General features: G+C 50.4%; 11 protein-coding genes across 11 annotated transcripts; 6 read left to right on the plus strand and 5 right to left on the minus strand.

Moving 5' to 3' along the window:
- The first annotated feature begins 43 nt into the window (after nucleotides 1–43).
- P175DRAFT_0557227 (putative transcription factor SipA3) lies at nucleotides 44–4,871 on the plus strand. The gene is made up of 6 exons (XM_040900756.1): nucleotides 44–280; nucleotides 371–734; nucleotides 791–3,212; nucleotides 3,263–3,349; nucleotides 3,400–3,621; nucleotides 3,677–4,871. Exons 1-6 carry the CDS (start codon nucleotides 225–227, stop codon nucleotides 4,645–4,647), a joined length of 4,122 nt encoding a protein of 1,373 aa, XP_040751933.1. The 5' UTR covers nucleotides 44–224; the 3' UTR covers nucleotides 4,648–4,871.
- Nucleotides 4,872–4,931: 60 nt separating this feature from the next.
- On the minus strand, nucleotides 4,932–5,576 carry P175DRAFT_0557228 (uncharacterized protein; the record flags this gene model as incomplete). The annotated part of the gene is made up of 1 exon (XM_040900757.1): nucleotides 4,932–5,576. The coding sequence occupies one exon, from the start codon at nucleotides 5,574–5,576 to the stop codon at nucleotides 4,932–4,934; it is 645 nt and encodes a 214-aa protein (XP_040751934.1).
- Nucleotides 5,577–5,707: 131 nt separating this feature from the next.
- Nucleotides 5,708–7,689, plus strand: P175DRAFT_0221448 (UDP-galactose transporter HUT1). The gene is made up of 2 exons (XM_040892620.1): nucleotides 5,708–6,166; nucleotides 6,233–7,689. The coding sequence occupies exons 1-2, from the start codon at nucleotides 5,949–5,951 to the stop codon at nucleotides 7,308–7,310; spliced, it is 1,296 nt and encodes a 431-aa protein (XP_040751935.1). The 5' UTR covers nucleotides 5,708–5,948; the 3' UTR covers nucleotides 7,311–7,689.
- P175DRAFT_0457923 (peptidylprolyl isomerase) lies at nucleotides 7,293–8,332 on the minus strand. Its single transcript, XM_040894662.1, has 3 exons — nucleotides 8,078–8,332; nucleotides 7,777–7,879; nucleotides 7,293–7,674 (listed from the first exon to the last, which is right to left on the minus strand). The coding sequence occupies exons 1-3, from the start codon at nucleotides 8,216–8,218 to the stop codon at nucleotides 7,520–7,522; spliced, it is 399 nt and encodes a 132-aa protein (XP_040751936.1). The 5' UTR covers nucleotides 8,219–8,332; the 3' UTR covers nucleotides 7,293–7,519.
- Nucleotides 8,333–8,716: 384 nt separating this feature from the next.
- On the plus strand, nucleotides 8,717–9,948 carry P175DRAFT_0457925 (uncharacterized protein; the record flags this gene model as incomplete). Its single annotated transcript, XM_040894663.1, has 4 exons — nucleotides 8,717–8,790; nucleotides 8,884–9,009; nucleotides 9,235–9,562; nucleotides 9,662–9,948. The coding sequence occupies exons 2-4, from the start codon at nucleotides 8,902–8,904 to the stop codon at nucleotides 9,946–9,948; spliced, it is 723 nt and encodes a 240-aa protein (XP_040751937.1). The 5' UTR covers nucleotides 8,717–8,790; nucleotides 8,884–8,901.
- P175DRAFT_0557231 (putative 3-oxo-5-alpha-steroid 4-dehydrogenase) lies at nucleotides 9,906–11,162 on the minus strand (the record flags this gene model as incomplete). Its single annotated transcript, XM_040900758.1, has 3 exons — nucleotides 9,906–10,409; nucleotides 10,462–10,951; nucleotides 11,064–11,162. 3 exons carry the CDS (start codon nucleotides 11,160–11,162, stop codon nucleotides 10,009–10,011), a joined length of 990 nt encoding a protein of 329 aa, XP_040751938.1. The 3' UTR covers nucleotides 9,906–10,008.
- A 196-nt stretch (nucleotides 11,163–11,358) lies between these two features.
- Nucleotides 11,359–16,770, plus strand: P175DRAFT_0531886 (putative histone deacetylase complex subunit (Hos4); the record flags this gene model as incomplete). Its single annotated transcript, XM_040899916.1, has 4 exons — nucleotides 11,359–11,423; nucleotides 11,746–11,780; nucleotides 12,704–16,491; nucleotides 16,549–16,770. The coding sequence occupies 4 exons, from the start codon at nucleotides 11,359–11,361 to the stop codon at nucleotides 16,768–16,770; spliced, it is 4,110 nt and encodes a 1,369-aa protein (XP_040751939.1).
- Nucleotides 16,771–17,129: 359 nt separating this feature from the next.
- On the plus strand, nucleotides 17,130–17,902 carry P175DRAFT_0492895 (40S ribosomal protein eS12; the record flags this gene model as incomplete). Its single annotated transcript, XM_040895925.1, has 3 exons — nucleotides 17,130–17,132; nucleotides 17,303–17,630; nucleotides 17,778–17,902. The coding sequence occupies 3 exons, from the start codon at nucleotides 17,130–17,132 to the stop codon at nucleotides 17,900–17,902; spliced, it is 456 nt and encodes a 151-aa protein (XP_040751940.1).
- Nucleotides 17,903–18,215: 313 nt separating this feature from the next.
- On the minus strand, nucleotides 18,216–21,223 carry P175DRAFT_0523442 (GID4/VID24 family protein). Its single transcript, XM_040899317.1, has 5 exons — nucleotides 20,925–21,223; nucleotides 20,688–20,808; nucleotides 20,412–20,478; nucleotides 18,680–20,330; nucleotides 18,216–18,620 (listed from the first exon to the last, which is right to left on the minus strand). The coding sequence occupies exons 1-5, from the start codon at nucleotides 20,947–20,949 to the stop codon at nucleotides 18,430–18,432; spliced, it is 2,055 nt and encodes a 684-aa protein (XP_040751941.1). The 5' UTR covers nucleotides 20,950–21,223; the 3' UTR covers nucleotides 18,216–18,429.
- Nucleotides 21,224–21,353: 130 nt separating this feature from the next.
- P175DRAFT_0509127 (uncharacterized protein) lies at nucleotides 21,354–22,556 on the plus strand (the record flags this gene model as incomplete). Its single annotated transcript, XM_040898405.1, has 2 exons — nucleotides 21,354–21,529; nucleotides 21,581–22,556. The coding sequence occupies 2 exons, from the start codon at nucleotides 21,354–21,356 to the stop codon at nucleotides 22,554–22,556; spliced, it is 1,152 nt and encodes a 383-aa protein (XP_040751942.1).
- P175DRAFT_0478478 (uridine-cytidine N-ribohydrolase) lies at nucleotides 22,382–24,312 on the minus strand. The gene is made up of 5 exons (XM_040895362.1): nucleotides 24,214–24,312; nucleotides 24,153–24,160; nucleotides 23,863–24,067; nucleotides 23,475–23,791; nucleotides 22,382–23,412 (listed from the first exon to the last, which is right to left on the minus strand). Exons 1-5 carry the CDS (start codon nucleotides 24,263–24,265, stop codon nucleotides 22,870–22,872), a joined length of 1,125 nt encoding a protein of 374 aa, XP_040751943.1. The 5' UTR covers nucleotides 24,266–24,312; the 3' UTR covers nucleotides 22,382–22,869.
- Between the last annotated feature and the right edge of the window lie 36 nt (nucleotides 24,313–24,348).

Here is a 24,348-nt window from a genome sequence, read left to right on the forward strand (position 1 = left end):
CCAATTAGATCATATTGGCACCGCGCAAAGACCCCAATGGCCAGAACAAACGGCACTTTTGGTCCTACAGCGATGCTGCTGCTCTCTGCTAAGACACTCCTGTTTCTGTGATCGGCTCTTTATATGTCCACGATTATATTTGGATGTTGATTGTTCATTGGCTACCTGCCATACGTATCCTTCCTCTTCTTCGCATCAAGCGTATGGCCGGTGACATGCACTAGATGTCGTCCCAGCCGCAGACGCCTTTACCCCAGGTTGGGAAGCTCGTCAGCGTGGTGTAAGTTAAATAAAATGGGAACCCCTGCCCCTACCCCGTACATGTATCGACTGGATGGAAGACTAATTGACCCTAACCACTTTGATATAGACCCGTTGGGCTAAAAGAAGCCGCTCTCGACTCGCCGACCTTCCGTGCCACCTCTCTCCATTTCTCCGACCAGATCGAATACCTCGAACGATGGCTAGACGGATATGCGAGGGCTGCGTCGAAACTCGCAACCGAATTCACGGCCCTGGAGGGTATAGTCGGCGCGTTCCTCTCATACTCCACCAACCCCCTTATGGTTTCCGAGGCTGCCCTAGATCATGATTATACCCTCTTGTCGATGCGAAGATGTGGCGACAGCTCCAAGGATCTATGGAACGGCCTGATCGCCACGGCCAGGAAGATAGAGTCTCTGATTTCCGAGCCGATCCGAGCCTTTATCCAGGAAGACTTGCGAAACTTCAAGGTGAATCACGCTTTCTACCCCTTTCTTCTTCACAGGGGAGCTAACCTTGACCAAAGGAAACACGACGCAGCCTTGATCAGACTCAAAGGCAGTACGACTCCTTACTAGCTCGATACTCATCCCAGTCGAAGTCAAAAGAACCTTCAGCCCTGAGAGAAGATGCTTTCCAGCTCCATGAAGCCCGCAAAGCTTACCTTAAAGCATCTATGGATTTTTCCGTACAAGCCCCGCAGATACGAAACGCTCTAGATCGACTTTTGGTTCGGGTGTCATTTGATCAATGGCGGGAGTTTAAGGCGCTTCACCATAACAATGGCCCGACTTTTGCGAAGTGGTCCCAGGAAATGGACCGCATCAAAGGTTGGGTGCATGAGATGGAAGGGAGCGAGAAGCTTTCCAAGCGAGAGCTTTTTACGGCTAGAAATCAGATTGAAGAGGCTGCTGAGATTGCTGCTCGCCCATCGCGTGAATTGGACGACTACTCGATATCGACAGTTCCGTATCTTGGCTCTCGCCCACTGTCCGCGCTGAACACCAAAGACGCGCGCCCCGAAAAGCAAGGATGGGTCAACCTGCGCATTCTCTCAAACAAGCCCACCCGCGCCACATGGGTCAGACGCTGGGCCTTCTTGAAAAATGGAATCTTTGGATGCCTGGTTCAGGGCCACAGAACTGGTGGTGTTGAAGAGAGTGAGAGGATTGGCGTTCTACTCTGCAGCATTCGACCAGCATTCCAGGAAGAAAGAAGGTTTTGCTTTGAGGTCAAAACGAAAAGCAATAATATAATGCTTCAAGCGGAGACACAGAAGGAGCTCATGGATTGGATTGCTGCATTCGAGGCTGCGAAGCGGAAAGCGTTGGAAAATCCAACGAGCGGCGACATTTCAGTTTCTGGGAAACTAACCGTTCAGGACCCTGCATTTGCAATTTCGCAACCTCCAGCTCCCGAATTTGCTGCGGACCCTGCTGACTCCCTCACCCCTAACGTTAGTGAGGAGCAAAGTACATCGGAACGCAGTGGCATGCTTCCACTGCCAGACCGAGATCCATCTGCTTTTAGGAATAGTACCGACCTTGGAAGTCACCGGCGACTGACCCTGGACCCTGAGAGCCCTGCACGGGATCACACCTCGCGGATTATTCAAAAGCTCGATCTTCATCGGAGGTCTAACAACACGGTGCAGCCTTTTAACTCAATCCCGGGTGCCGGAGGGGGCATAGCCAGTCTGATTTCTGCGAGTAATCATGCTGTTTTGTCCATCGAGCACGATGGACCCAAAACAGTTGCCGCCTCAACCTTGGCGCCTACTACTTTGGCTAACCCACCTGCTCCTACGAGCTTGAGCAAGGCGGCCGTGATTGTCAGCAACGACAGAGGAATAGGATTAGGCCAGGCCGATAAAACCGGGGGAATGCCTAGTGGGATGATGGCAAATTTGTGGGGTAGCTGGAATTGGGGATTTATGAATCGACTTGACGTCGAGCATCTGGGACAAGGCGAAGAAAAGAGCCAGGGTCAAGAGTCTGTGACGTCTCAGCCAAATATTGACTCCTCCGCCTTGAAAGCAGACACAAACACACCCAGCGGTGCTTCTGGCCCGAAGCCCAAATCGCCCAAATCGCGTCACCGACAGACGGTGAGCCTGGATGGGGATGCATGTAAAGTGCAACGGGCAATAATTGGTATCGCACACGAATACCCTAGCTATTACCCACCCGAGCTTAAATTCCAGGATGCCCAATTTCGCCTGCTTTTCCCGAATATTAAGAGGGAGGAATCTTTGGTCTTGGTGTTCCGGGCGACTTGGAATCCAAATGACCAGCAAGAGTTCCCAGGGCGAGCTTACGTTACTACCCAGAATCTCTATTTCTACAGTCACTATTTTGGCCTCGTGCTGACTACAAGCGTCCCTCTGGAGCTGATCAAGGAGGTCACTGCCGCTCCAGGAAGAGACTGTGACTTCCTCTTCCTCCACACTATCCCGCCTCCCGGAAATGATACCCCGGGTCGTCTAACCGTCAAGACCTTCCTGGAACCGCTGCGGCTGCTCCAGAAACGTCTTAATTTCCTAATCCACGATGCGACTGCTGTTGAGCCCATGGGACTAGAGGCTATTTTCAAGGCTCTTACAAAAATGGATACAGAGAGCACGGCGCGGACCCCAAGCTTAGACAGTTGGGAGGACGTGGCTGCGGGTGACAAGACTGAAGATAGCGATGATGGTCCTGGCCAAACTACAAAGTCAGATTTTCGATCACCCATCTACATCGACAAGAATTTGGATATGCATTCGAACAAAGGCAGTGATATCCCAAAATTCAGACTGCCAACGCAGCCTGTCCAGTACGTTCCCCAGGGAAATCTCCGTCTTGCGGTGGAGAAAGTATTTGATATCAGCCCGAAAGCTGTATTCCATATACTTTTTGGTGATAAGAGCGCTGTTTGGCAGCTCCTTTTGTATCAGAGACGAGCTCAGGGTGAGTTTGATTTGTTTAGTGTTGTTTGGAAGCATGCTAATCTAGACCAGATATTAAACAAGGACCGTGGGTTAGAAATGAGTCCCGCCACCTTAAACGAGATATTCAGTATCAGATTAAGACGCCTGATGTATTCGGTTGGTGTTTCTTTCCTTATTTTGCCTTTAGATCCGCTAACTCTAGACAGGCCGAACAAATGCAAAGGACATATTCGATTATCAGATGATCGATGTCCTTAATGATCATTTGTGCTATGTGATAACAGACAAACGCACACCTTGGCACCTTCCTTTCAGGCGCAATTTTAGGCTGGTCAGTAAAATTGTGATCACTTTTGTGGCAAAGGGAAAGAGTAAGCTTTCTATCTATACGAAAGTGGAATGGCTATGGACCCCCTATGGTCTTCAACGTGAGTAACCTGGTCGTGTTTGGGGTACGACTGACTATGTGCTAAACCGCTGCAGATGTTATTGATAAACAAGCCATTGGTGACTTGGAGGAAGATGCCATGGACCTCCTTGATCTTGTCGGTGACCAGGTGCGCAGGCTCGGCGCACACAGCCGGACGAAGAAAGCAATTACGATTTTCGGCCATGTGGGACGACAGAGCCATACCTCCCAGTTATCGACTGAGCAAGATGCAAAACAAGAGCCTCGCAGGCCTCGCACTCAAAGATCGCTATTCCAACTTCTGCATGAGACGTTTTTTTCCTTCCTCGAGAGCGCTATTTCGTCGGTTATGATTTGGTTGTTTGCTCTTCTACGCTGGGGTTGGAAAACTACAAAGGCTAACAGAGTCATCCTTGCGCTACTTTTGTGCAGTGTGGTGTTAAATGGTCTCTTTTCATCGCGAGCTACTATTGATTGGTGGCACGAACGGAACGTTGGGAAGTTTATGTCTCGGATCGGGGTTCACCCTGATCATGTTATGAGTAAAGCTCTCTATATGCGAGACATTGACGAAGCAATCGCAAACTTGACTATCGGGCAAACGAGTGATAATGTAAGCGATTGTTTCTATACCTTCCAACAGCAGACGATAAGGGATTCAACAACTCCGTCATATCTGGGGATGTCTACCCGGAAAGACTGGGTTGCGAGAAGCGCAGCCAAGAGGATCCAGCAGACCCGTGAACGACTCAGTGTATATCGACATAATCTTCTTGTTGCGATCAGGGTCGTCAACAGCATTGAGAAAGAAGTTCTTCAGAACGAATGGGAGCGTTGGCTTCGCCAAGAGCTACGCCGCTGCCATCAGGTCGAGGACCTCATCGAGAGAAAAGAAGAACACGAGAGGAGGAGCGAAGGACAGGAAGACCAGGTCGCCAACGGCGTTTTCACAGTCCTCACTGACGATGTCAAGCAGTGGTACGAAACCTACTGCTCCAGTTGCCAGAAGGAGCAGGAGCAATTGGACACGAATATACATGCGTGATGTTTCATCATTAGCATCCAACCTTCGGCAGCGAAATGGGGTCGCTGAACTGTGTATTTAGTATCGGTATCGATCCTTGTGGATTGTTGTTATAATACCCGAATATATTTGATCGATTTGTCGTTGCGCCAAAGTATTTAGGAGTCTCGCGCCGTGTCTGGCGCACGTATTTTTATCCCTCCCAACCCCATATAGCTTTCCCGCAAGAGTAGATTCCAATAAATCAGCCCATACGGCTCATACCAAGACAGCTCGACTCTTCTTGTCTTGGTCTGTACCTTCTTCTAGTTCTGCCTTGGCTTTACCGCGCCCTCTTGAACGACGTAGTAAACTACCGTCCCGTCACCACCCATTCCCTTATCAATCATTGCCAGAAGAAGTCTCTTCCCACCCCACTCCTGCGTCCGAAGAGCCGTCCTCCGATACTCGTAGTATTCTGCCAATTTCGCGGCCTTGGTTGCCTGTGTCGACGCTTGTTCCGCCTCGGTCTCGGTTTCATCCACCCCATTATGCGCCTCCGCCTCCGCCTCCCATTCCCCCTCTCCTGCAGGATCGGGCAGCGCATCAAATATATCTGCCATCTTCCCGAGAGTCCATGATTGCCCCTGTACGGTAGGAAGAACATACATGCGCTCGAGTTCGACGTCGTCTTCGCGAAGCCCGCGTTCCAGCATGTAGAGCTGCTCGTCTGGGTGGGTGTAGACTCTGTGCGGAGGGATCCCGGAGAGAACCGAGGCGGGGAAGGTAGTTTGTAACTCATCGACTTTGAGCGACGTCCATAGGTGTTGGTGTTGGAGGTTATGGAGGACTTGGAGGGTTGTTGCGGAGAGAGGGGTGGAGGGGTGCGACGAGGAGGAAATGAGGGAGGTGAGTGCCGAGGGATCGGGGATGGAAGGGGGATGAGGGTATGGGTATGGCTTTGGGGTCATTTTCTTTCTTTTTGCTACTCAATTGTCATGGAGCAATCAGCAATATCGGGGTAGGTTGCGAGGGATGAAGGAAGTTGGATGGAGCAAATGATCACATTTCCTTGAAGGCGGTGGAGAGGGAGAAGAAAAAAAAAAGGGTCCCTGGGAGATGATCGAGAAGAACACATGGCATCATGATCGCCGCTGTGTATAAATTCCGTTGCTCAGCATCCACTGTTCCTGACTTTGGATAGATTTTTTTTTTTTTTTTTTACTCGACAATTCCGGACCATGAGTTATATTTGAACTTGTTATAGATCTTTTTTTTTTTCTATTTGGAAATTGGGTGAGGTTTTTTTTTTTGGCATTCATAGATCCTATACGCAAGGCTTCATGGCGCGCCAGAAACAAGCAATGCCCATGCAACGGGCCACCTCTTCTGAATTAATGCATACGGTTCCAGATGAGTCGTCGCCTGGGGCGAAGCAGCAGAATGGGAGCGCAAAGCATTCGGATGTCGCGAATGGAAAGCACGAAGCGCATGAAGCTGTGCCAGATACTCCAGGGCTGATGCAACTGGCAATCTGTGTTCTTGGGATTTATGCTTCCTTGTATGTTGCAGCTTGACCATTCTATCGCCTGTTACGAGCAGATAACTGACTGACTTGACAATGTAGTCTTTCGTGGGGAGTTCTTCAAGAGGCAATCACAACGGTCTCCTATCCTGTCCGCCCGCCAACTGTGCTGGAGCCCGAACCGCCAACAGAGCGCTTTACCTTCTCGATCGTGTTGAACACTATCCAGTCTACCTTTGCTGCGATCACTGGCTTCCTGTACCTCTATTTATCCACCCCCGCGGGCAAGAAAGTCCCGTCAATCTTTCCAACACAAAAGATTATCTTCCCGCTTATCCTCGTCAGCATCTCCTCATCCCTCGCGTCGCCCTTCGGATATGCAAGTCTCGCCCACATTGACTATCTTACGTTCATCCTCGCCAAGTCCTGTAAGCTGCTTCCGGTGATGTTTCTCCATTTGACGATTTTCCGCAAAAGATACCCGTTGTATAAGTACGGGGTGGTCCTTTTGGTTACACTCGGAGTGGCAACGTTCACTCTCCACCACCCGGGAACGAGCAAGAAAGTCGCTGCCTCAGCAGCAAAGGGCCAATCCGGCTCTTCTGCCTGGGGAATCTTTCTTCTTTCCATCAACCTCTTGCTGGATGGGCTCACCAACACCACCCAAGATCATGTGTTTAGCTCCCCGCAGATCTATACGCGCTTCACGGGGCCCCAGATGATGGTCGCTCAGAATGTTTTGTCTACTCTTCTGACATCTGTTTACCTTGTGGTTATGCCTCATCTATCCGCCACTGGTATTCTGCATGCTCTTTTGCCCATCCCAATCCCTCCATCCACGGAGACGGAGCTGACCACTGCGATATCGTTCCTCTCTCGCCATCCTGAGGTGTTAAAGAACGTGCTTGGATTCGCTGCGTGCGGTGCTGTCGGGCAGCTTTTCATTTTCTACACCCTGTCCCGCTTCTCCTCGTTGCTCTTGGTGACAGTCACGGTTACGCGCAAGATGCTAACGATGCTCCTCAGTGTGTTCTGGTTCGGCCACTCGCTGTCTTCAGGGCAGTGGCTTGGAATCGGTCTGGTCTTTGGAGGCATTGGCGCGGAAGCAATTGTACAAAGACAAGAAAAGAAAGCCAAGGAACTAGCCAAAGCAAAGGCTGCGGCTAGCAAAAGGGAGTGAAGCAGACGGATACTTTCTCTTCAGCTTGACTGAATCTAGATCTAAATGTAAATAGATTTCCCTTTTAGCAGTTTGTATTATCATCATCATCATCATTACGGAGTATAGCCACGGTAACTACTACTACTACTACTACTGGTAAACTGATTGCGACAATAAAACCGTTCATAGGCAAGTCGTGAGATAATAACCATAACTCCACACTTGGATCACTTCCTCCCCTCAACCATGATAATATGGTATCCGAAGCCGGTCTTAATATCGACATACTTGGGATTCCCAGTCGTGCTGGGTTCGAGATCATACGCCGCTTTCTCGAAAGTTGCATCTAGACTGCCGCGGACTTTCCAGCCAAGGGAGCCACCTTCAAGGTTGGTTCATTTATGTTAGTTTCTCTCTCTCTCTCTCTCTCTCTCTCTTACCAAATCAATAGGAACCGTAGGATAGGATGAAAGGTAAGACGTACCCTGCCTGGCTTTATCCTCCGAGTACTCGCGTGCAACATCATCGAATTTCGACCCGTTGCGGAGCTTCTCCAGGGCTTCTTCTTTCTTGGAGAATTTCTCGCACTATCAAGGTATCCATTCGATCAGTTAGCTAACTAGTTCAGTTCACTGCATTAGGTAGGAAGGAAGTATAACGACGGTGCGCGGCATACAATACATATTGACAGAAAAAAAAAAAAAACAAAAGAATCTAAACCGAACCCAACCCAACCCAACCCAAAACCAAATCAAAATAAATCAAGGGATACAATGCATACGTACAAGAATATGCCGAACATTAATCGACGTCGCGGGCTTCAATCCCTTCCCTTGCTCCCCGCTGTCACTTTCTTTTTTCTCTTTTCCCTTGCCCTTCTTGTCTCCTCCTCCGCCGCCGCCGCCTTTGGCGTTGTTCTTGCCCATTGTCAAAGGGCGTGCGTGTGTGGGTAGGCGCGGTCTGTACAAGCAAACTGCTGCTAGCTGTTCAGCAGCGATTCCAGCACTGGGAAAGGCTGGGGGATTTTTGCGAGGTGGGGACGCTGGAGATGATGTCTTAAGTCTACTGTTCTAACTAACTAACTATCGGGGGTTGAATCACTAGGCTGCTTTTGGACGTTGTTGTGTATGTATACAGTATTAGTCAGATGAGGTTCGTTCTAGTTAACTACCCTAGCACCACTACGGAGTAGTTAACTAACTAACTATTTTTATTTATTTTTATGCATGGAGTAGGCAATAAAGAATATTATTTGGTTCGTGTTTCTAGCTTCTCTGTATACCTGGTAAATTCGGTCAAGGTAACCCGTAAACTAATAGGTAGTTTACTCTGTCTGTAATAGCGTATTCCTGAGGCAGCAATTTATATAACATTTTGACGTGATTATATATATATACATATTTCTCTCTTTCTTTACCCCAGGATATCCATGGATACCACCTCTACCCGTTCACTAGTACTCATACAGAGTAACCAGGACTGAATCATCATTGTCAAGGTATGTTTGCTGCTTCTGTTCCAGGCACTGGATTGGAGTACTCCGGAAGCTGAGGAACACCACTAACAGGAACGCCTTGTTCTGATACATCAGAGAAACCCGAAATAACAAATGACATGGGATCTAGAGGCTGCCCGCATCACGCGGTTACCGGGGGATGATGCATTCTACATTGCAGAGTTCATCACCGAAGCTGAGGAGGAGAGGTTATTGCAAAAGGTGGGTTGTGTGTTTCTCTCCTACATTACCCTCCCCTACTTAGTACAACCACCCTACCTTTCCCTTGTCTTACCTACCTACCCTGTTATATATAGACCACTGTATACTACTAGTAGGTACACTACTAGACACAGTACAGTATACTCTCGGTCTTATACAGAGTTACAGTTACAGTTACAGTTACATGAGAGAGAGAGAGAGAAATACTAACGTATAAAATTCAAGATATCCTCCGCCCCCCTCCCCAAATGGACTCACCTTTCGCACCGCCGCCTCCAAACTTGGCCTTCCCCATTAACAACCCACAACACCCTAATTGCCTCCGCTCTCCCCGCGTGGCTCGTCTCCCCAATTATCAACCCGCACTTCCACGACCTGAATATCTTCGCCGAGGCCCCGCACGCCGCTCCGAACCATGTCCTCGTGAATGAGTATCTGGCCGGACAGGGGATCATGCCGCATGAGGATGGCGCGGCTTATTTCCCGCTTGTGGCGACGGTTAGTTTGGGGGCGCCGATTGTGTTGGATTTGTATGAGAAGGTGCCTGGTGGTGGTGTTACTCGAGAAAATAATGATACGGAGAGAGAGAAAGAAGACCAAGACCAAGACCAAGACGGTGATGATGATGCGGGAATCCGTGCTCGTGACCTAGACTCAATGACAGATGCAGGGCGAGGTGAACCAGCTTTCCGGATCTTGCAGGAGAGACGCAGTTTGCTCGTGACTAGAGGCAGCATTTACCGGGATTTCCTGCACGGGATTGCGGAGCGTGAGAGAGACCAAGGGCTGGATGCGAATTCTATATGTAACTGGGATCTATTGCGGGAGCCAGAGCGCTTCCAGTGTGGGTGGTATGAACGGGAGACGAGAATTAGTCTGACCTATCGGGATGTGCTGAGGGTTGCAAAATTGGGGAATACAATGAGGTTTTTAAGATGATAGATATATATTTCACTTTCTTGCTCCTCACTTCGGGCTTCACTTGAGAGACCGGAAAATCTAGTATATGAAAGGGACCATGTTCCACTTCCCCCGCACTGCGTTCTCGCCGAAAGTTCGTCGATACCATAATCTAGTACTTGACGCTGTGATGCCTAGGTTGACTGCCACAAATACAAGAGCGGAGAGTAGGGTCTTGTTTATCAGCTCGTCGCCTGGGGCGGCCATTACGGCCAGGGACAGGTAGATCATGCATTCCGCGGTGTAATGCGGGCACAGAATTAGACTAAATAAAGAGTGTTCAGGAAGGGTATACTTCTTCAGCGAGGAGAGATAATGGTGGCAGTCATGCTGGATTCCCGACGCCAGAGTGAAGACCGGGACACAGACAAGTAAACGACCGGACCAGCGGCTCGTCAGATTGAAATCCTCAAGGGTCAGTTTGTGCTTCAGAACCGTCCCTGCGGCACCGTTAGTGTTTCCCCCGGGGAATTGTTTTGAGTCGGCACACACCAGCTCCCTCGATCCAGAGCGCAACGGCAATCGCGAGGTAGAATGCAAGGCCTGCTATCCAATGAACAAACCACATCTTCGACGAAGAAGGCTTCGCGAAGCTCCGCGACTCATAGAGCCGTCTCACCCCCTGCACCAGCATAAATCCCCAGCACACCATGACCTGGTTTGTTGACATCGCGGGCTGCAAGTGGTCCGGGTGGATTCGAGTGGCGATTGCCTGGAACGCGGGCCCATGAAACAGCAGCTGCAGCGCCCAAAAGATCGACGATAGCACGGAGACTACGTAAAACTGCATAAAGTAGCTGTGAGGGACTTGCAGGCTTGCGAGATAGTCGAGGCTGCGTGTGACCGTCGACTCTCTCGAGGATGGGGCAGGGGTCGAGGGTTTGGATTCCGGCGCCGCAGACTGCGCGGGGTCTGACGTTGCACGAGCGCCATACGGGATGAAGCGCGAACGAAGTGAATCTGCGAGACTAACGGAGAGTATCTGCGGAATTTAGTTTTAGTCCATTCTAGAAGGAATGCGTGAGAAAAGTCGATGCAGGAGCTCCGGGGCCTTCATTATGGTCTGGGTGCAACACATCGTCAATTGCTCATACCGTACAGGCTGCAGAGATGAAGAAAAATCGGAGGGCATCCACCGTGTCCATCCGGGTATAGGAGAGGGCGGAATCAACGAGATGAGTGAGAAGCTCCATCTCTCACACCATTCATCCACCAGTGATGGGAACAAGAAAGAGGGAGGGAGGGGAGAGATGGGGAACAGGGATGAATGAATTGTGGATTGGATGAGTAGGTAATGTTATGATTACGACATTGTTGGGGTGGTCTTGTTATGACAACCATCATAAAAAAAAAAAAAAAAAAAAAAAAAAAAAACAATATTGTGTGGAGATGAGCGAATTCCAGCGCCCAAAACAAAACACGAAACTCCACAGCGTCTCGCGTCAGGTGGTCCTGTGAGAATCCAAGGCAACAATGCTAGGATTCTTCGATAAGCTGAGAGGAAAAGCATCTTCTTTTATTGGGATGGATGAGAGGGTTTCAATTCCATTAGGATAACTACTTAGATAGGTACAGCTTGCGTAGTCGATTGACGCATCAGAAAGAAACCGAGAGCGAAAAAGGGGGGGGGGTAATGTGGGGCGATAAGCTGTAATAACTCTGCATGATGACTGGTTGAAAAAGAGCAGATCCAAGTGGATTCACAAATTGTGCAGAACTTTTCTATACCGCAAACAGTAATGGGTGAATTCTTCATGAACAATGATTGGTCCACAGCGAGAATCAAGTGAATGCCCAGGCCGAGTACCAAGGTAGACTTTTCACTTTTCCAGGGAACCCACTACAAAGCTGCAAGATAATTGGTTTTCTGACTAAAATCGCCCCATATCCTTTCCTCCCCGTTCCAGTTTCAGGCCAATTCATTCCACATCCGCCACTCTGAGTCTCTGACCTCAGTCACTGAGTCTGCGCCCCCCCCGCCCAATTTTGACTTATTGGCTTGTCCTGTGGCCAGTCGGGCCTTCGCGCAGGCAGCAGGGAAGGAGGAGGGGGAACTTGCTCCATACTGGAAAAATACATATCCTCGTCTCAATTTCCAAGACAGAAATCTAACTTGATAATATGTAGTAAGATTTAGGAGAGAATCAGTATTGACTGTATCATACCATAGTAACCATACTCCGTCCAGACTCTCTCTTACTCTCTCTTACTCTCTCTCTCTCTCTCTCTCTCCACAGGTGTCCAAAAAAAAGGACCTGCAAAGGCAAGTTTTTGGCTGCTATTTCTTGCCAGGACGGAGTAGTAGTATTATTGTACTATCATAGTGGATAAAGTACTCTTTTTTAAATGGTTTCGTATTTGAGTCATATACTAGTAGGCAACAGGTTCTCCTACAGTTGACTAACCCCAGTTACCTTCCGTCTCTCTTTCTCTCTCTCTCTTTATTATTCTTTCTTCTTCCCTCTTCCAATTCTCTCTTCCTCCAACTTTCCCCAAGAAACGCCTCCCGCCTCTTCTTCGAAGTCTTTTTATCTGATTATTTTATCCCTCGACTTTTTTCCCCTCAATCTCTCTTAATTTAACTTAATTTCCTTCACCTCGTCCTCGATCTCCGACCGTACTTCCCGTTCCCACGCCTTTTGTCTCTCGACCTGGCCCTTTGCATTATTCTCTCCTCAATCTCGCGTCTCCCGCTTTGGTTAACCTCTTCCGACCGGGCTTTCATCTCTCTTAGCGTTCGCCATTATCACCACCATTCCTCCGGTCATCTTGCTTCCTGACTCCTCAACCTCCGTTTCAAGCGTGGTCGAGCACCAGCTTCTACGCACTCCTGCTGGTGTCTTGGAACCACAAGCCATCCTGTCCGTTACCGCCCCCGAAAATGACGAGCAGAACTCCCAGAAATCGAGTGCTACCGCTATGAGTGATGTCGACACTGTCCCCTCCCTGCCGGCTGCCCTGGATCATAGACAACCCGCGCCTGCTGTCCAAGTGAACCATCAGTCTACCTCGGGGCCCTCCTCCCCCAAGAGGACTTCGCTAACACCACCAGCTCCCCGGGGGGAGGATGTGCCCGCGAAGGGGGTAGGGTCAGCTGTTGGGGATGGTCGGGGACCCCCAAGTCCCAGGGCTGACTCGGAGGCAGAAACCATTATTCAGTCCGGCCGTGAGTCTCTGTCCCCGGAGAAAAGACGAAAGTTTATAAAGCATGAACCGAAACGAAGTGATGATGATGGAGACGACTATGCTGGCGTGGAAAGCGAATTACCCCCCAATTATGTTGAGGTGAGAAAGAACAGGTCTGGGGAGGAAGATGATAACGCTCCCGAGAGATCCGACCGTGAAAATCGCCCATCAAGCCCTATTGTTCGATCCAAATCACCGTCTATTGTCAAGGTTGAGAAGACTGAAGACCTGCAGTCCATTCCAAGTAAACATGAGCATCTGCCATCAGCTGCCTCGAGGGCCGCCAGGAAGCGCAGCTTCAGCGAGAGTGTTAGTGGTGAGCCGGATGTGGGCCGACCGGGGCGCCGTCATCGCTCTCCAACCCGTCGCGACCGAGAGGCCCGAGCTTTGAGCAATGGAATTACCTTTCCTCGACCTGTATCTAATGATCGCTCCATCTCTCCAGTCCGCCGGGCGCATAAACGAACGACCTCCGGCCCCCACATGACGACTGGCGACCATTCCAGGAGACGCAAACCAACTCCCTTGATAACTGGTTTCCAGAGGCAAAGTTCCGAAGACAGAATGTCGGTTTCATCTGCCAATGGATCACCGCTACCAAGTGCTCATGTGCGGAAGGTTGCTTCGGGCGATGGAACTTCAGCATCTCCCGCACGTGCAACTGGCCACAAGAAACTACGCGATCAGAATGGCCGAACTCGTTTGGCTCGTGCCTGCGCAGCTCAAGAATTGGAGGCGGTGGTTGCACGACATGCAGAGCGTCCCGAGGATCTGAATGTTGCTGATAATGCAGGGAATACCCCTCTGCAGATCGCGTCTCTAGAAGGTTCTGTTCCCATTGTTAAATTCCTGCTTGCCGCTGGATGCGAAGTGGAGACTTGCAATATTGACAAAGATACCCCCTTGATCGATGCTGCAGAGAATGGCCATCTGGAGGTGGTCAAGATTCTTTTAGAAGCTGGTGCTAACCCCCGCGCTGTGAATTCGCATGGAGACGAACCTACCGACCTGGTTCCCGAAGATTGTGAGGAGATTCGTCGAGTTCTCGAGGAAGCGAAGGCCCACCCGCGGCCCAACCGTCGCTCAGAGGAGCATACTGGGTCTGGAAACCGAGAGTCATCCTCCCGCCGAGTTTCGAACGCAAGTCCGCGTGACTCCCCCCCCGTGAATGGACAGCGCAGCCCTCCGTTGTTTAGTACGACGACCACTAAACGGAAGAGTGTGCGAAGTGAAGCTACTAGGAACGATCTGCTATGGACCAAGGCAACCCCCGAAAATTTGCAGGCCTTTGCTGCAAAGGGTGACATAGCCGGTGTTGCGAATATTCTGAATGTGGGACAAAAAGCCGACACCGAGTCGATGATTGCTGCTGCGAAAGGAGGTCACGATGAAGTTTTGTCTCTACTCTTGGGTATGGGATATGCAGATCCCGACCCCAACCCTGTCCAAAATGGCTCTCAGAAACCGGGCTACAATACTCCAATGCTGGCTGCGATTGGTCGGGGGAATGTTGCCGTGATCAAACTGCTCCTTGATCAACCCGGATTCAACCCTACGCGCCGTCTGTACCGAGACCGCACCTATTTCGAGCTGTGCAGGGAGCGCATGGCTGATAACTGGGAAGAAGAGTACGACCTTCTTCGAGACGCGTACGACAATTACATTAAAACCAAGAAGCATCGGAGAGCCGATCTCTCTTCACCACGACGAGCACGTGAGAAGGAGAAGGACAACAAACGAACTTCCCGCAAGGATTCTCCTTCTCCCATTCCCCGGCTGAAGAAACGACTCGCAAGCCCTAGCGCCCGCGAGACCTCTGCCAAGGACCCAGCAGTCTCCAAAAGGGGCATTGCCCATCCAAAAGATAAATCCGGTTCTGGCATCTCCCGTTCGAAGCCGTCGCATAGCGGTGTTTCAGACTCTGATGGCTCTCGGATTGAACCTACCAGATCGAAGGCTGTATCGTCATTAAAGGACGGAGACTCTGTCAGGAGCGACGAGGTCACAAAGAGGAGGCGATTGATTGCTGGAAGGCCTCCCCAGGATCGGGAAAGAAAAATTCCCAGCTTGCCGTCATCAGATTCCCTATCTGGACGCGAAGAAAGTGTCAAGCCGCGAGCCGACCATTCTTCTGAACCAGCTTCTAGAACCCAACAACTGAAACGTGGACGTAGCAGTGCTAGTCCGGATCGACCTCGTTCTCGCGGGCCTGAGGCCGAGCGTCATAATCGCGACCTTCAAAAGAAAAAGAGGAGGGTTCTTTCTGAGGAAGGCGCACCGAATATTTCTAATGGAGGCGTACAGAATTCTCAGCCGATAGGTGTTGTTGACATCAAGTCTCCGTCTCGACAGCAGAAGGACAGTCATTTAGAGTCGAAAAAGGATCAGTCGCAGGATCCACATCTCTGGTCTAGAGGATCTGATCGAAATCCGGTGAAGAAAGAGCAGGGAAAACATGAGTCACGCGACTTAGAAGATATTCCCCTCGAGAATTCGACCCAGGCGGCAGAGCCGAACGAAGAAGCGGGCCGAAAAAAGGACGTTTCGAGGCGGAAGCAACCCGCTGAGCAGACACGGGTTAATGGTGAGATGCCTATTTCAGACGACCCGTCGAGCAGTATCAGCGAGGATCAAAAGTTAGCGGAAAAGGCCAGACAAGACCGGCTGGCTGCCAAAGAAGCACGACTCGCTGCTGAAGCAGACAAGAAGGCTCGGGCCGAGAAGGAAGAAGAAGAAGAAGAAGAAGAAGAAGAAGAGCGTGCGGCCCGAGCAGCCCAGGAGAAGGCTGCAGAAGAAGAGCGCAAGCGAAAGGAGGCTGAGCAACGACGCATCAAGCAGGCAGAGGAGGAACGACAGAAGCGGCTTGAACAAGAACGCCAGCGTCTCGCGAAATTACGCAGGGAACAGGAGGAGCAAGAGCAACGGCGGCGGGATGCACTCCCGAGCCGACTTCGTATTGCCGCTAACCTCGTAGGATCTAATGATCCCCAGGCACGAAGTCACTGGTGGCTTAGGAAATTTATGCCGGTGGTGACGGCCGAAACCAAGCAGCTGGACCCTAACTGCCACACGGATGTTGCGAAAGAGAAATGGGTTCCTAATTACCTGGTTGCCCCTCTTCTAGCGACCAATGACCTTCAACTTGCTCAGTATGCGAGCTGGGAGAAGCGCCATGCAACACCTACGCAACGCATGAACCTCTGGCGTGTTACCCGGCGAATGCTTGTGCAGGCGGATGATATTGAATTCCTGGCGTCGTCATTTGGGCAGGTCATGCAGAAGGATAGCGAAACACGGAGCAAATATTTCGACATGGAGCATGTCTTTTGGGTTAAGGTATGTCCCCCCCCTCTTCTATGCTCTCGAAGCGATTACGAGCTAATCAATTATAAGCTTTCCGACTTTATGGACCTCGTTCCTCATATTCCTCACCTTCATGGGCTGGACATTCGGTTCTTGAAAATGCATATTGACCAAGAACCGGTGCCAACTGCGTTCGAGTTGCCGCAAGCAAATGGGCACATCTCTGGACCTCCGCATATTGATAACACTGGGCTTTTCGCAGAAGGCCTTACTAATGGCTATGGACATAGCCGACCGAGTACATATGTTTGATTGATTCGCATTGTTCCGCAACCTGTACAGGTGGATGTTTACTTGCGTGTATGACTATGATACCTCATTGATACGACGTGATATATGATATCCGTAGTTGGATAGTAGCACAGCTACAGCTTTCCTTAATCCATCATCATCTTTTATCTTTATTTGTTTTTTCGTCCCAGTTGAATCACGTGGATCTCATACACCACATCTAGTAGAAGGTCATGTGATATTAGTCAGCAGTAGGGCACACGGATTTAGCGAGACGGAGAAATTGGCATCCGTAGCCCACATTGAACTTGTCTACACCACTTCACCACCACTCTTTGAGGATAATCCGACGTTCAAAACATCACTGAACAAAAATCAAAATGGTGCGTTTTCCGTCTATCAATCGAATTCATCCAATTCATCCCAACCCCAATGCAATTTTGCCCCTAGTTTGCTCCACGACAGAGACGGGGAGAAGAAAAAAAAAGAGAGAGAGAGAGGGAGAGAGAAATCAGAATTTCAACTAATATGAACCCTTTTTTTTGACATATAGTCGGACGGAGAAGAGACCATTTCCAACCCCCCCGTCGCCGCTGCCGATGAGGTCGAGGTTTCCGCTGACGCCGGCGCTGGCGGCCAGATGTCCGTCCTCGATGCCCTGAAGGGTGTTCTCCGCATCTCCCTGATCCACGACGGTCTTGCCCGTGGACTGCGCGAGGCTGCTAAGGCCCTGGACCGCCGCCAGGCCCACATGTGTGTCCTGAACGAGGGCTGCGAGGAGGAGGCTTACAAGAAGCTGGTTGTTGCCCTTTGCTCCGAGCACAAGATTCCCTTGATCAAGGTTCCTGATGGCAAGATGCTCGGCGAATGGGTTGGTCTTTGTATGTTCTCTCCCCCCCCTTCACCTTCCTCTTGTGAACTTTGGTAAATTCCTTCGAAAAAGAAAAAAAAAAAAAAAAGTAAAAGGAGTTTGTTCACCTTGTGTCTGTGGGGGACTTGGCTAATCATTTGTGTTTCCGTGTGTGCAGGCCAGCTCGACCGTGAGGGTAACGCTCGCAAGGTTGTCAACTGCTCTTGCGTTGTTGTTAAGGACTGGGGTGAGGAGTCCCAGGAGCGCTCTGTCCTCCTCAACTACTTCCAGACTGAGCAGTAAATTGTCCCTCGGACAATGACTGGGAAGAAAAAACAAATGATGTGAAATGGACGGTTCATGGGACTCGGTTCGGATTAAAAAAAAAAAAAAAAAAACAAGAACATGGGATGGGGTTGATTGATTTTTGTCGGTCCATAGATGGGATAGCCGGATACCTGGGGTTTTTTTTTTTCCGTTTTCGCGCTGGCAAGATCTGATATACAATCGTGTGTTTTCTGTGTCGGTCTCATGCCGTATTATGTCACGTCATTCTTCTCGCTGGACTGACCCTCGGTGACTGGGAAATTAGCAAAAAAAAAAAAGGCAAAAATAAGCTTCAGCTGCATTCATTTTTTCTTCGTCTTCTTCTTCGTAGAGCTATTCTTTCGAACTAATGTGTAGAAAAAGTACGTGGATATGTATGTCTAGAAGCTAAGTATCTCTCTCATATGGCCTATCCCCGAGGACAAGGGAAACACCAGCCATGCTATGTACCGAGCCGAACCAACGCCAAGCGAACTCGAACGCAATCTGCCATCAGAGAGCGACTACCGGAAACTGTAGGATGGACGAATCATTCTTTTTGTTTCCGGCTTCAATGATAATTGTTGATATGGTGAGCTGCCAGGGTCGTAGTAGAGCCCTTCGATCTGACCACTTTCGCGATGTAGAGAGATATAGTAGAATCCGGAGATTGTGAGACCTTGCCGTGCATCCGTAGGGGTGATAAAGCAGCGTTCTGGTTGGGGTTAGAAGTAATTCAGTTACGACCCCTAAAAAAAAAAAATGCAGACAAACCTTTCCACCGCATCAGAATCCAACCCTTGCACAGATCCTCTGTGACCCATTTCCGGCTGACAAGATTTCGAGTCATTTCCTCGTCAGTTAGGTTTTTGAATGGTTGGAGTTCCCGCCAGTATGTGCTGTCGATTTCTGCGTTTGCTTTGAAGTTCTTGGTCTCAAGGGTATGCGTATTAAAATCGATAATTTCGCCCTCGAGAAAGGTTACAATGTGCGCATCGTGCATCGATGAGGTTTTATCAGGAATATTATATGCTTCCATTGTGCCGGATAATGTCATGTCCTGGGTGTTTATGTCGTGGATTGTAACCTTGACAGGCCAGTTTTCGTCCTTGCCTCCCATGCTGTACATTTGATGGGCGAGATACCGTCTTCCGTTCGTCGTTTGCACACTGATGCGATTTTGTTCACTGCCATCAACAATCATCGGGTCGTTACCAGGAGGCAGACCTGTCATTTGTGATGGGAAAATGGTATTCGTAGTGCTGGCAGCTCGTTGGGAGCCAGAAAACGTCAACCCTGGCCGAAGCCAGGAACACTCTGGGGGAGGGGATATCGAAGACGTGTCGAGGATGAAGTCGTCCTCGTCCCAGGCGAGAAGATCTAGTTGTACGAAACCTCCCGCAGCTGCGGACGTCAAACTCTCCTCAAACGAATTCGAATAGCGCAACCTGTCTAGATAACGAATTGTCTCTTTGAGACGAGGGCTGGGAGTATTCTCCAAGTGCAATTGCCGGTGAGCGCTGATTCGGGCGCGCAGGTCGTTATGGGTCAGGACCCGATGTGGTTCACCACGACTGCTGGGGATGTATCGATAGGCTCGTGATGTGGATGCTGCGCTTGTGCCGTCTCGACTCTCCTCAGAATCCGGGTTGGCCCTTTCGCGATCCAAAAGATAATTGTGCAGTGTTCTTGTCCGGGAAAATCGGGGTTGGCGTCGCACTGACTGAAGTAGAGCCTCTGTCGTCGACAACGAAGTGTCATTTACTCGGTGGTTGCTGTTATTACTTTCCGTCGCGTCTTCAGACGGCGCCTGAGGGACTCTACTGATAGCATCGCGGCGTGTAGAACGCCTGGAGGCGCTACGGTCGGAAAGTCGACCTAGCCATGATGAAAGGGCATTGCTCTGCATCGGTGGATAGGGTATATCATCGTCATCGTCGTCATCAGACGCAGGAGCCCACCCGTAGAGTAAGCGGGGGTTTGAAACTCGACTTTCGTAGTTGGGAATATTATTGCTGGTGTTGGCGTTGGGGTGGCTGGTGGTATTGGGAGTATCGCTGCTGGGACTGTCGCGTTGCCGGCGCAGAATCGGAATGCGACGGTTGATTTCAACCGACATGCGCAGGTTGGCATCATCCAAATCCATGGGATCAATATCGAATTCGGAGAGAACCTGCTGTCGGCGGCGACGCTGGCGACTGAGCAAAGCGGAGGACGAGGACGAGGTGTCCGGGGGGGAGCGCACACGAGACCGGAGAAAACTCACGTTATCATCGTGGGCATCATCGGACACGGCGGCGGGGAGAGAGGAGACGGGAATGGAGGCAGCGGCCGAGGGTTGGAGAGAGGAAGAAGCAGCCAAGGGCGACCGAGAGGGGGGGTCCTGCAAGCGAAGGCGAAGTGATAGGAAACCGATGTTATTAGCCTACAACACAGGGTGATATGCGTATCCGGGAAAAGGATTTCTGTCGATGAACAAGCATAAAAAGTAGGATGTAAGACGTACAGAGGGCGAATTAACTGGGGGCATGATCCAGCCAGTATGTTTCTTCACACAGACGACGCGGTTGGTACTAGTCGAGAGTAAGGTGGTGGCGCAGAGGCAGTCCACCAAATAGGGGAATGCATGCAGTCAGAATCGGGATGAAGTGAGGAAGAGGAGAGCGGATGAGATGGATGGAGGAAGATTTGAGATCGGATGAGAAGAAGACTGAGGAAGTGAGGAGGAGAGGTGAAATAAAGTCAAGACAAGACAAGACAAGACGATGGCCAAGTCACGGACGGACGGGCGCTGGAGTTGGCCTGATCGGGTCTTTGTCTTCCACCAGGAATTTCTTCTTCTTCTTCTTCTTCTTCTTCTTCTTCTTCTTCTTCTTCTACTGCATCTTGTTTCACCCACTGAACTGAATTAATTGGCTTATTTATTTAGCGATTTTCCGCGATTGAATTGAGAGATTGAATTCTGTCTGTTCAACCATGGAAAAAGCCTACTTCGCTTCCACTCTTAACTAGATCCTACCTTCAGCTTCAATTCTATATTCCATCTTCTTCAAACTTCATCCGAACCCAATCACAGTCCTCTCTTCTTTCCGGTTCTGGGATCATTCTCGAATGCCCTCAAAGTTTACCCCGGACTCAGCCGTCATGCCATGTCAATTCCCTAGCGCTAGTGCTCCTCCAGAGTCCTCCGTAGTCCGTCCTCCATACTAAAGTAAGTCTCGATTGTTAAACTTGGGATGTATCTCCTAACTTCTAACAAATGGTGTGGTGAAGTTCCTCCGGTTTCAGACATTCTATATCGACTCTTTCGAAGATTCAACTTCGGTAATTCGGGTCGAATTTGGCGGAGCAACTCCGACAATTCTACGGTCATGGAGAAGAATAAATGAATGGGATCACCCTGGTCCCGTCTCTTTTCTAGAAACCCTCCTTTACATCTAATACCACAATGGCCAAGATCAAGACCATCGAATACTTCCGGGTCTTGCCCCGGTGGCTCTTTGTGAAGATTGTCGACGAAGATGGTAACTATGGCTGGGGTGAGAGCACATTGGAGGGCCATACTGAGGCAGTCGAGGGGACACTCAATGCTCTCATCAAGCGATTCCAAGGCTACGAAGCTGAGTACGTTATATCCTCCCTTCGAATTCTAAATGCGCTAGCTAACCCTACCAGCGACATCGAGCATATCTGGCAGATGGCCTGGCGTCTCGGGTTCTACCGTGGTGGCCCCGTTTTCATGTCCGCTATTTCCGGTATCGACATCGCCCTCTGGGATCTCAAGGGCCGCCGCCTTGGCGTCCCTATCCACCAACTCATCGGTGGAAAAGTCCGCCACAAGCTCTCCGTCTATGCTTGGATTGGCGGCGACCGCCCCTCCGACGTTGAAGCTGCAGGAAAGGCCCGCCTCGAGCAAGGATTCAAAGCCGTCAAGATGAACGCCACAGAGGACATAAACTGGCTGGATTCTCCCAGCGCACTAGATTCTAGTGTCGAGCGTCTTAAGGCTGTGAAGGCCTTGGGCCTCGATGCGGCCCTGGACTTCCACGGCCGTCTCCACAAGCCCATGGCGAAGCAACTAGCCAAAGCCCTAGAACCACACCGCCCACTTTTCCTCGAGGAGCCTTTGCTCTCAGAACACCCAGAGGGCATCAAGCAACTCTCCAACCTGGTCTCCTGCCCCATCGCCCTGGGCGAGCGCCTCTTCAGCCGGTGGGATGTGAAGCGTTTCCTAGAAGATGCGAGCGTGGATATTCTCCAACCCGATATCAGCCACTGCGGTGGAATCTCTGAGCTGCGTCGGATTGCCTCCATGGCTGAAACATATGACGTGGCCATTGCGCCGCATTGCCCCCTCGGCCCGATTGCGCTCGCGGCTTGTATGCAGGTGGATCTTGCGACTCCGAATTTTGTGATCCAGGAGATGAGTTTGGGGATTCACTATAACACTGAAGCCGGAGACTACGATATCACGAGCTATGTGAAGGATCCTAGCGTGTTTGCGGTGAAGGATGGCTATGTAGATGCGCTGACCGCACCGGGTCTCGGCATTGAGGTGGATGAGGAGGTTGTTCGTAGCGTGGCCCAGAGTACCGAGCCATGGTTGCCGAAGGAGTTCTTCGGCCCGGATGGAAGTATCCGGGAGTGGTAGGCTTGACCTACATGATGCTTCTTTTCTCCACTAGCTAAGTGCTGGGACTGGACTGGATTGGATTTAGGCCGTGTCGAGTTGATTTGTTTTAGCATAGCGTGGTGAATATAGTCCGCATGTGGTCAACAAAGGCAATAAATCGGGATTGATCGCTTATAGACAGCTCTTATAAAAGGGTGTATGTACTGGTCTAATATCAATCGTGTGCTGTGTCTGAATATGCATCTACTTGAATCTCAAGATCCGTCTCAATGCAAGCTCTATCTACTCAATCCACAGGTTTAAAGAACTATATAGGCAGATTCCCCAGGAACTACGCACGCTGTCGCGCAACATTGCATTCATCTGCCCGCTTAATGCAATCTACGATCATATCCCAGAATGCATCCAGATCCACTCCACGAGGGATACTAACTCCAGTAGGCTGGCTCGCGACCACTGAGCGGCCCAGCTGTCCCACCAGCGCAATATCCGTCCCGTGCAGTCCATCCGTGATGACAGTTACGGCGAATCGCTCTCCATTACGGTCATCGAACTTAAGAGCCTGGCCGGCATGTTTGGCCGCGAAGATAGGGTTCAGCGTAGACAGGATCACCGCCACGGCGAGTGGGTCGTGGAGCGGGGGTCCCGTCGTCAGACCGAATTGGGTTTCGTAGGTCGAGGCAAAGAAGATGAGCAGCTCATAGAGCATTTGGCGGAGCACCGTGGGGGCCGCGGAAGGGTCGTCACCATGTAGGATACGGGTTTGGATTTCGCGTGAAGCGAGGACCTGGTGTGTCAAGTCTAGGGTTATCAAGAACGTCTTGGCGGCGAGAATTGGGTTGCTGAAGATCGATTGGGAGGCCTCTGGATCGCACTAGATTCAAACTCCAAGTTAGAAGAAAGAGGAGGACATGCTACTCTGGGGAAAAGTCATACATAGATGTTGAACTCTGCGAGCGGAGTCACATTTCCAATCCTGTCCTTTCCACCCTCGAGCTTGCTCATTGGAGCATCTGTGAACCCGTTACCGACTCCGCCGCCCATGATGCTCAGCCCTTGGATGTGCGATGCGACTTCGGGGAAAGTCGCAAACAACAAGGCGATATTGGTTAAGGTGCCAGTAGCCACGACCCAAGGCGTGCCCTTTGGTTGTGCCATAAGGGCGTCACGCATAGCAAGGATAGGGTTTTTGTCTGTTATGGGTGGTCTAGAAGCTTTGGGTAGAAGCTCAGTCCCATCGATTCCAGAATCGCCTGGAATATGCAATGCGTATTAGCCTGATCCCCCCGATTGGGGTGGATTTCCAAAGTCGGGGGATACTGACCGTGGATATTGGGAGCGTGTACTGCTGGTCTACAGAATGGTTTCTTGCTTCCCGGATAGACCGGTATCTCCGGTTTACCAATTGCTTCTAAGACCCTTGTCGCATTGATGGTGGTGTTCTCGAGCGAGGCATTTCCGTGGATGGTTGTGATACCTAACAGTTGTAATGCGGGGTGATGAGCAGCGAGTAGAATTGCAAATGCGTCCTATACAGAGACATGAAATAGGCTGGTAAGCTCCACGGGCGCATATTTGCTAGCGAGAAGTATCTAGATTCCGAGTAGTACTTACATCGTGGCCTAGAGACCCGGGTCAGCGTTGTATAAGCCGGAAGCCAGATCAGGGTGCATACCAGGATCGCAATCCAACCACAAAGGCGTTGGGCTAGCTGTTGCGGGAATCATAAGGTAATGCGGGCTAGAATTTCCCTGTATCCTCTTTTAGATTTACCGGACAGGCCTTAGGAGGATTGTATGATGCTGTTAAG

The sequence above is a fragment of the Aspergillus ochraceoroseus genome (genome assembly GCF_002846915.1).
Source record: "Aspergillus ochraceoroseus IBT 24754 chromosome Unknown P175scaffold_4, whole genome shotgun sequence".
In the NCBI taxonomy this organism is placed as follows: Eukaryota; Fungi; Ascomycota; class Eurotiomycetes; order Eurotiales; family Aspergillaceae; genus Aspergillus; species Aspergillus ochraceoroseus.

Coding starts and splice junctions, on each gene's coding strand:
- P175DRAFT_0557227 (XM_040900756.1), top strand. CDS start 225: ATGTCGTCCCAGCCGCAGACGCCTTTACCCCAGGTTGGGAAGCTCGTC. Junction 735..790: donor AAGACTTGCGAAACTTCAAG/GTGAATCACGCT, acceptor CCTTGACCAAAG/GAAACACGACGCAGCCTTGA. Junction 3,622..3,676: donor GACCCCCTATGGTCTTCAAC/GTGAGTAACCTG, acceptor AAACCGCTGCAG/ATGTTATTGATAAACAAGCC.
- P175DRAFT_0221448 (XM_040892620.1), top strand. CDS start 5,949: ATGGCGCGCCAGAAACAAGCAATGCCCATGCAACGGGCCACCTCTTCT. Junction 6,167..6,232: donor CTTGGGATTTATGCTTCCTT/GTATGTTGCAGC, acceptor TTGACAATGTAG/TCTTTCGTGGGGAGTTCTTC.
- P175DRAFT_0457923 (XM_040894662.1), bottom strand. CDS start 8,218: ATGGGCAAGAACAACGCCAAAGGCGGCGGCGGCGGAGGAGGAGACAAG. Junction 7,880..8,077: donor TTAATGTTCGGCATATTCTT/GTACGTATGCAT, acceptor ATACCTTGATAG/TGCGAGAAATTCTCCAAGAA. Junction 7,675..7,776: donor GGAGGATAAAGCCAGGCAGG/GTACGTCTTACC, acceptor CCAACCTTGAAG/GTGGCTCCCTTGGCTGGAAA.
- P175DRAFT_0523442 (XM_040899317.1), bottom strand. CDS start 20,949: ATGGAATATAGAATTGAAGCTGAAG. Junction 20,809..20,924: donor ATATAGAATTGAAGCTGAAG/GTAGGATCTAGT, acceptor CAATTAATTCAG/TTCAGTGGGTGAAACAAGAT. Junction 18,621..18,679: donor GATTCTGATGCGGTGGAAAG/GTTTGTCTGCAT, acceptor AACCCCAACCAG/AACGCTGCTTTATCACCCCT.
- P175DRAFT_0478478 (XM_040895362.1), bottom strand. CDS start 24,265: ATGATTCCCGCAACAGCTAGCCCAACGCCTTTGTGGTTGGATTGCGAT. Junction 23,792..23,862: donor ACACGCTCCCAATATCCACG/GTCAGTATCCCC, acceptor TGCATATTCCAG/GCGATTCTGGAATCGATGGG. Junction 23,413..23,474: donor TCGCAGAGTTCAACATCTAT/GTATGACTTTTC, acceptor GTTTGAATCTAG/TGCGATCCAGAGGCCTCCCA.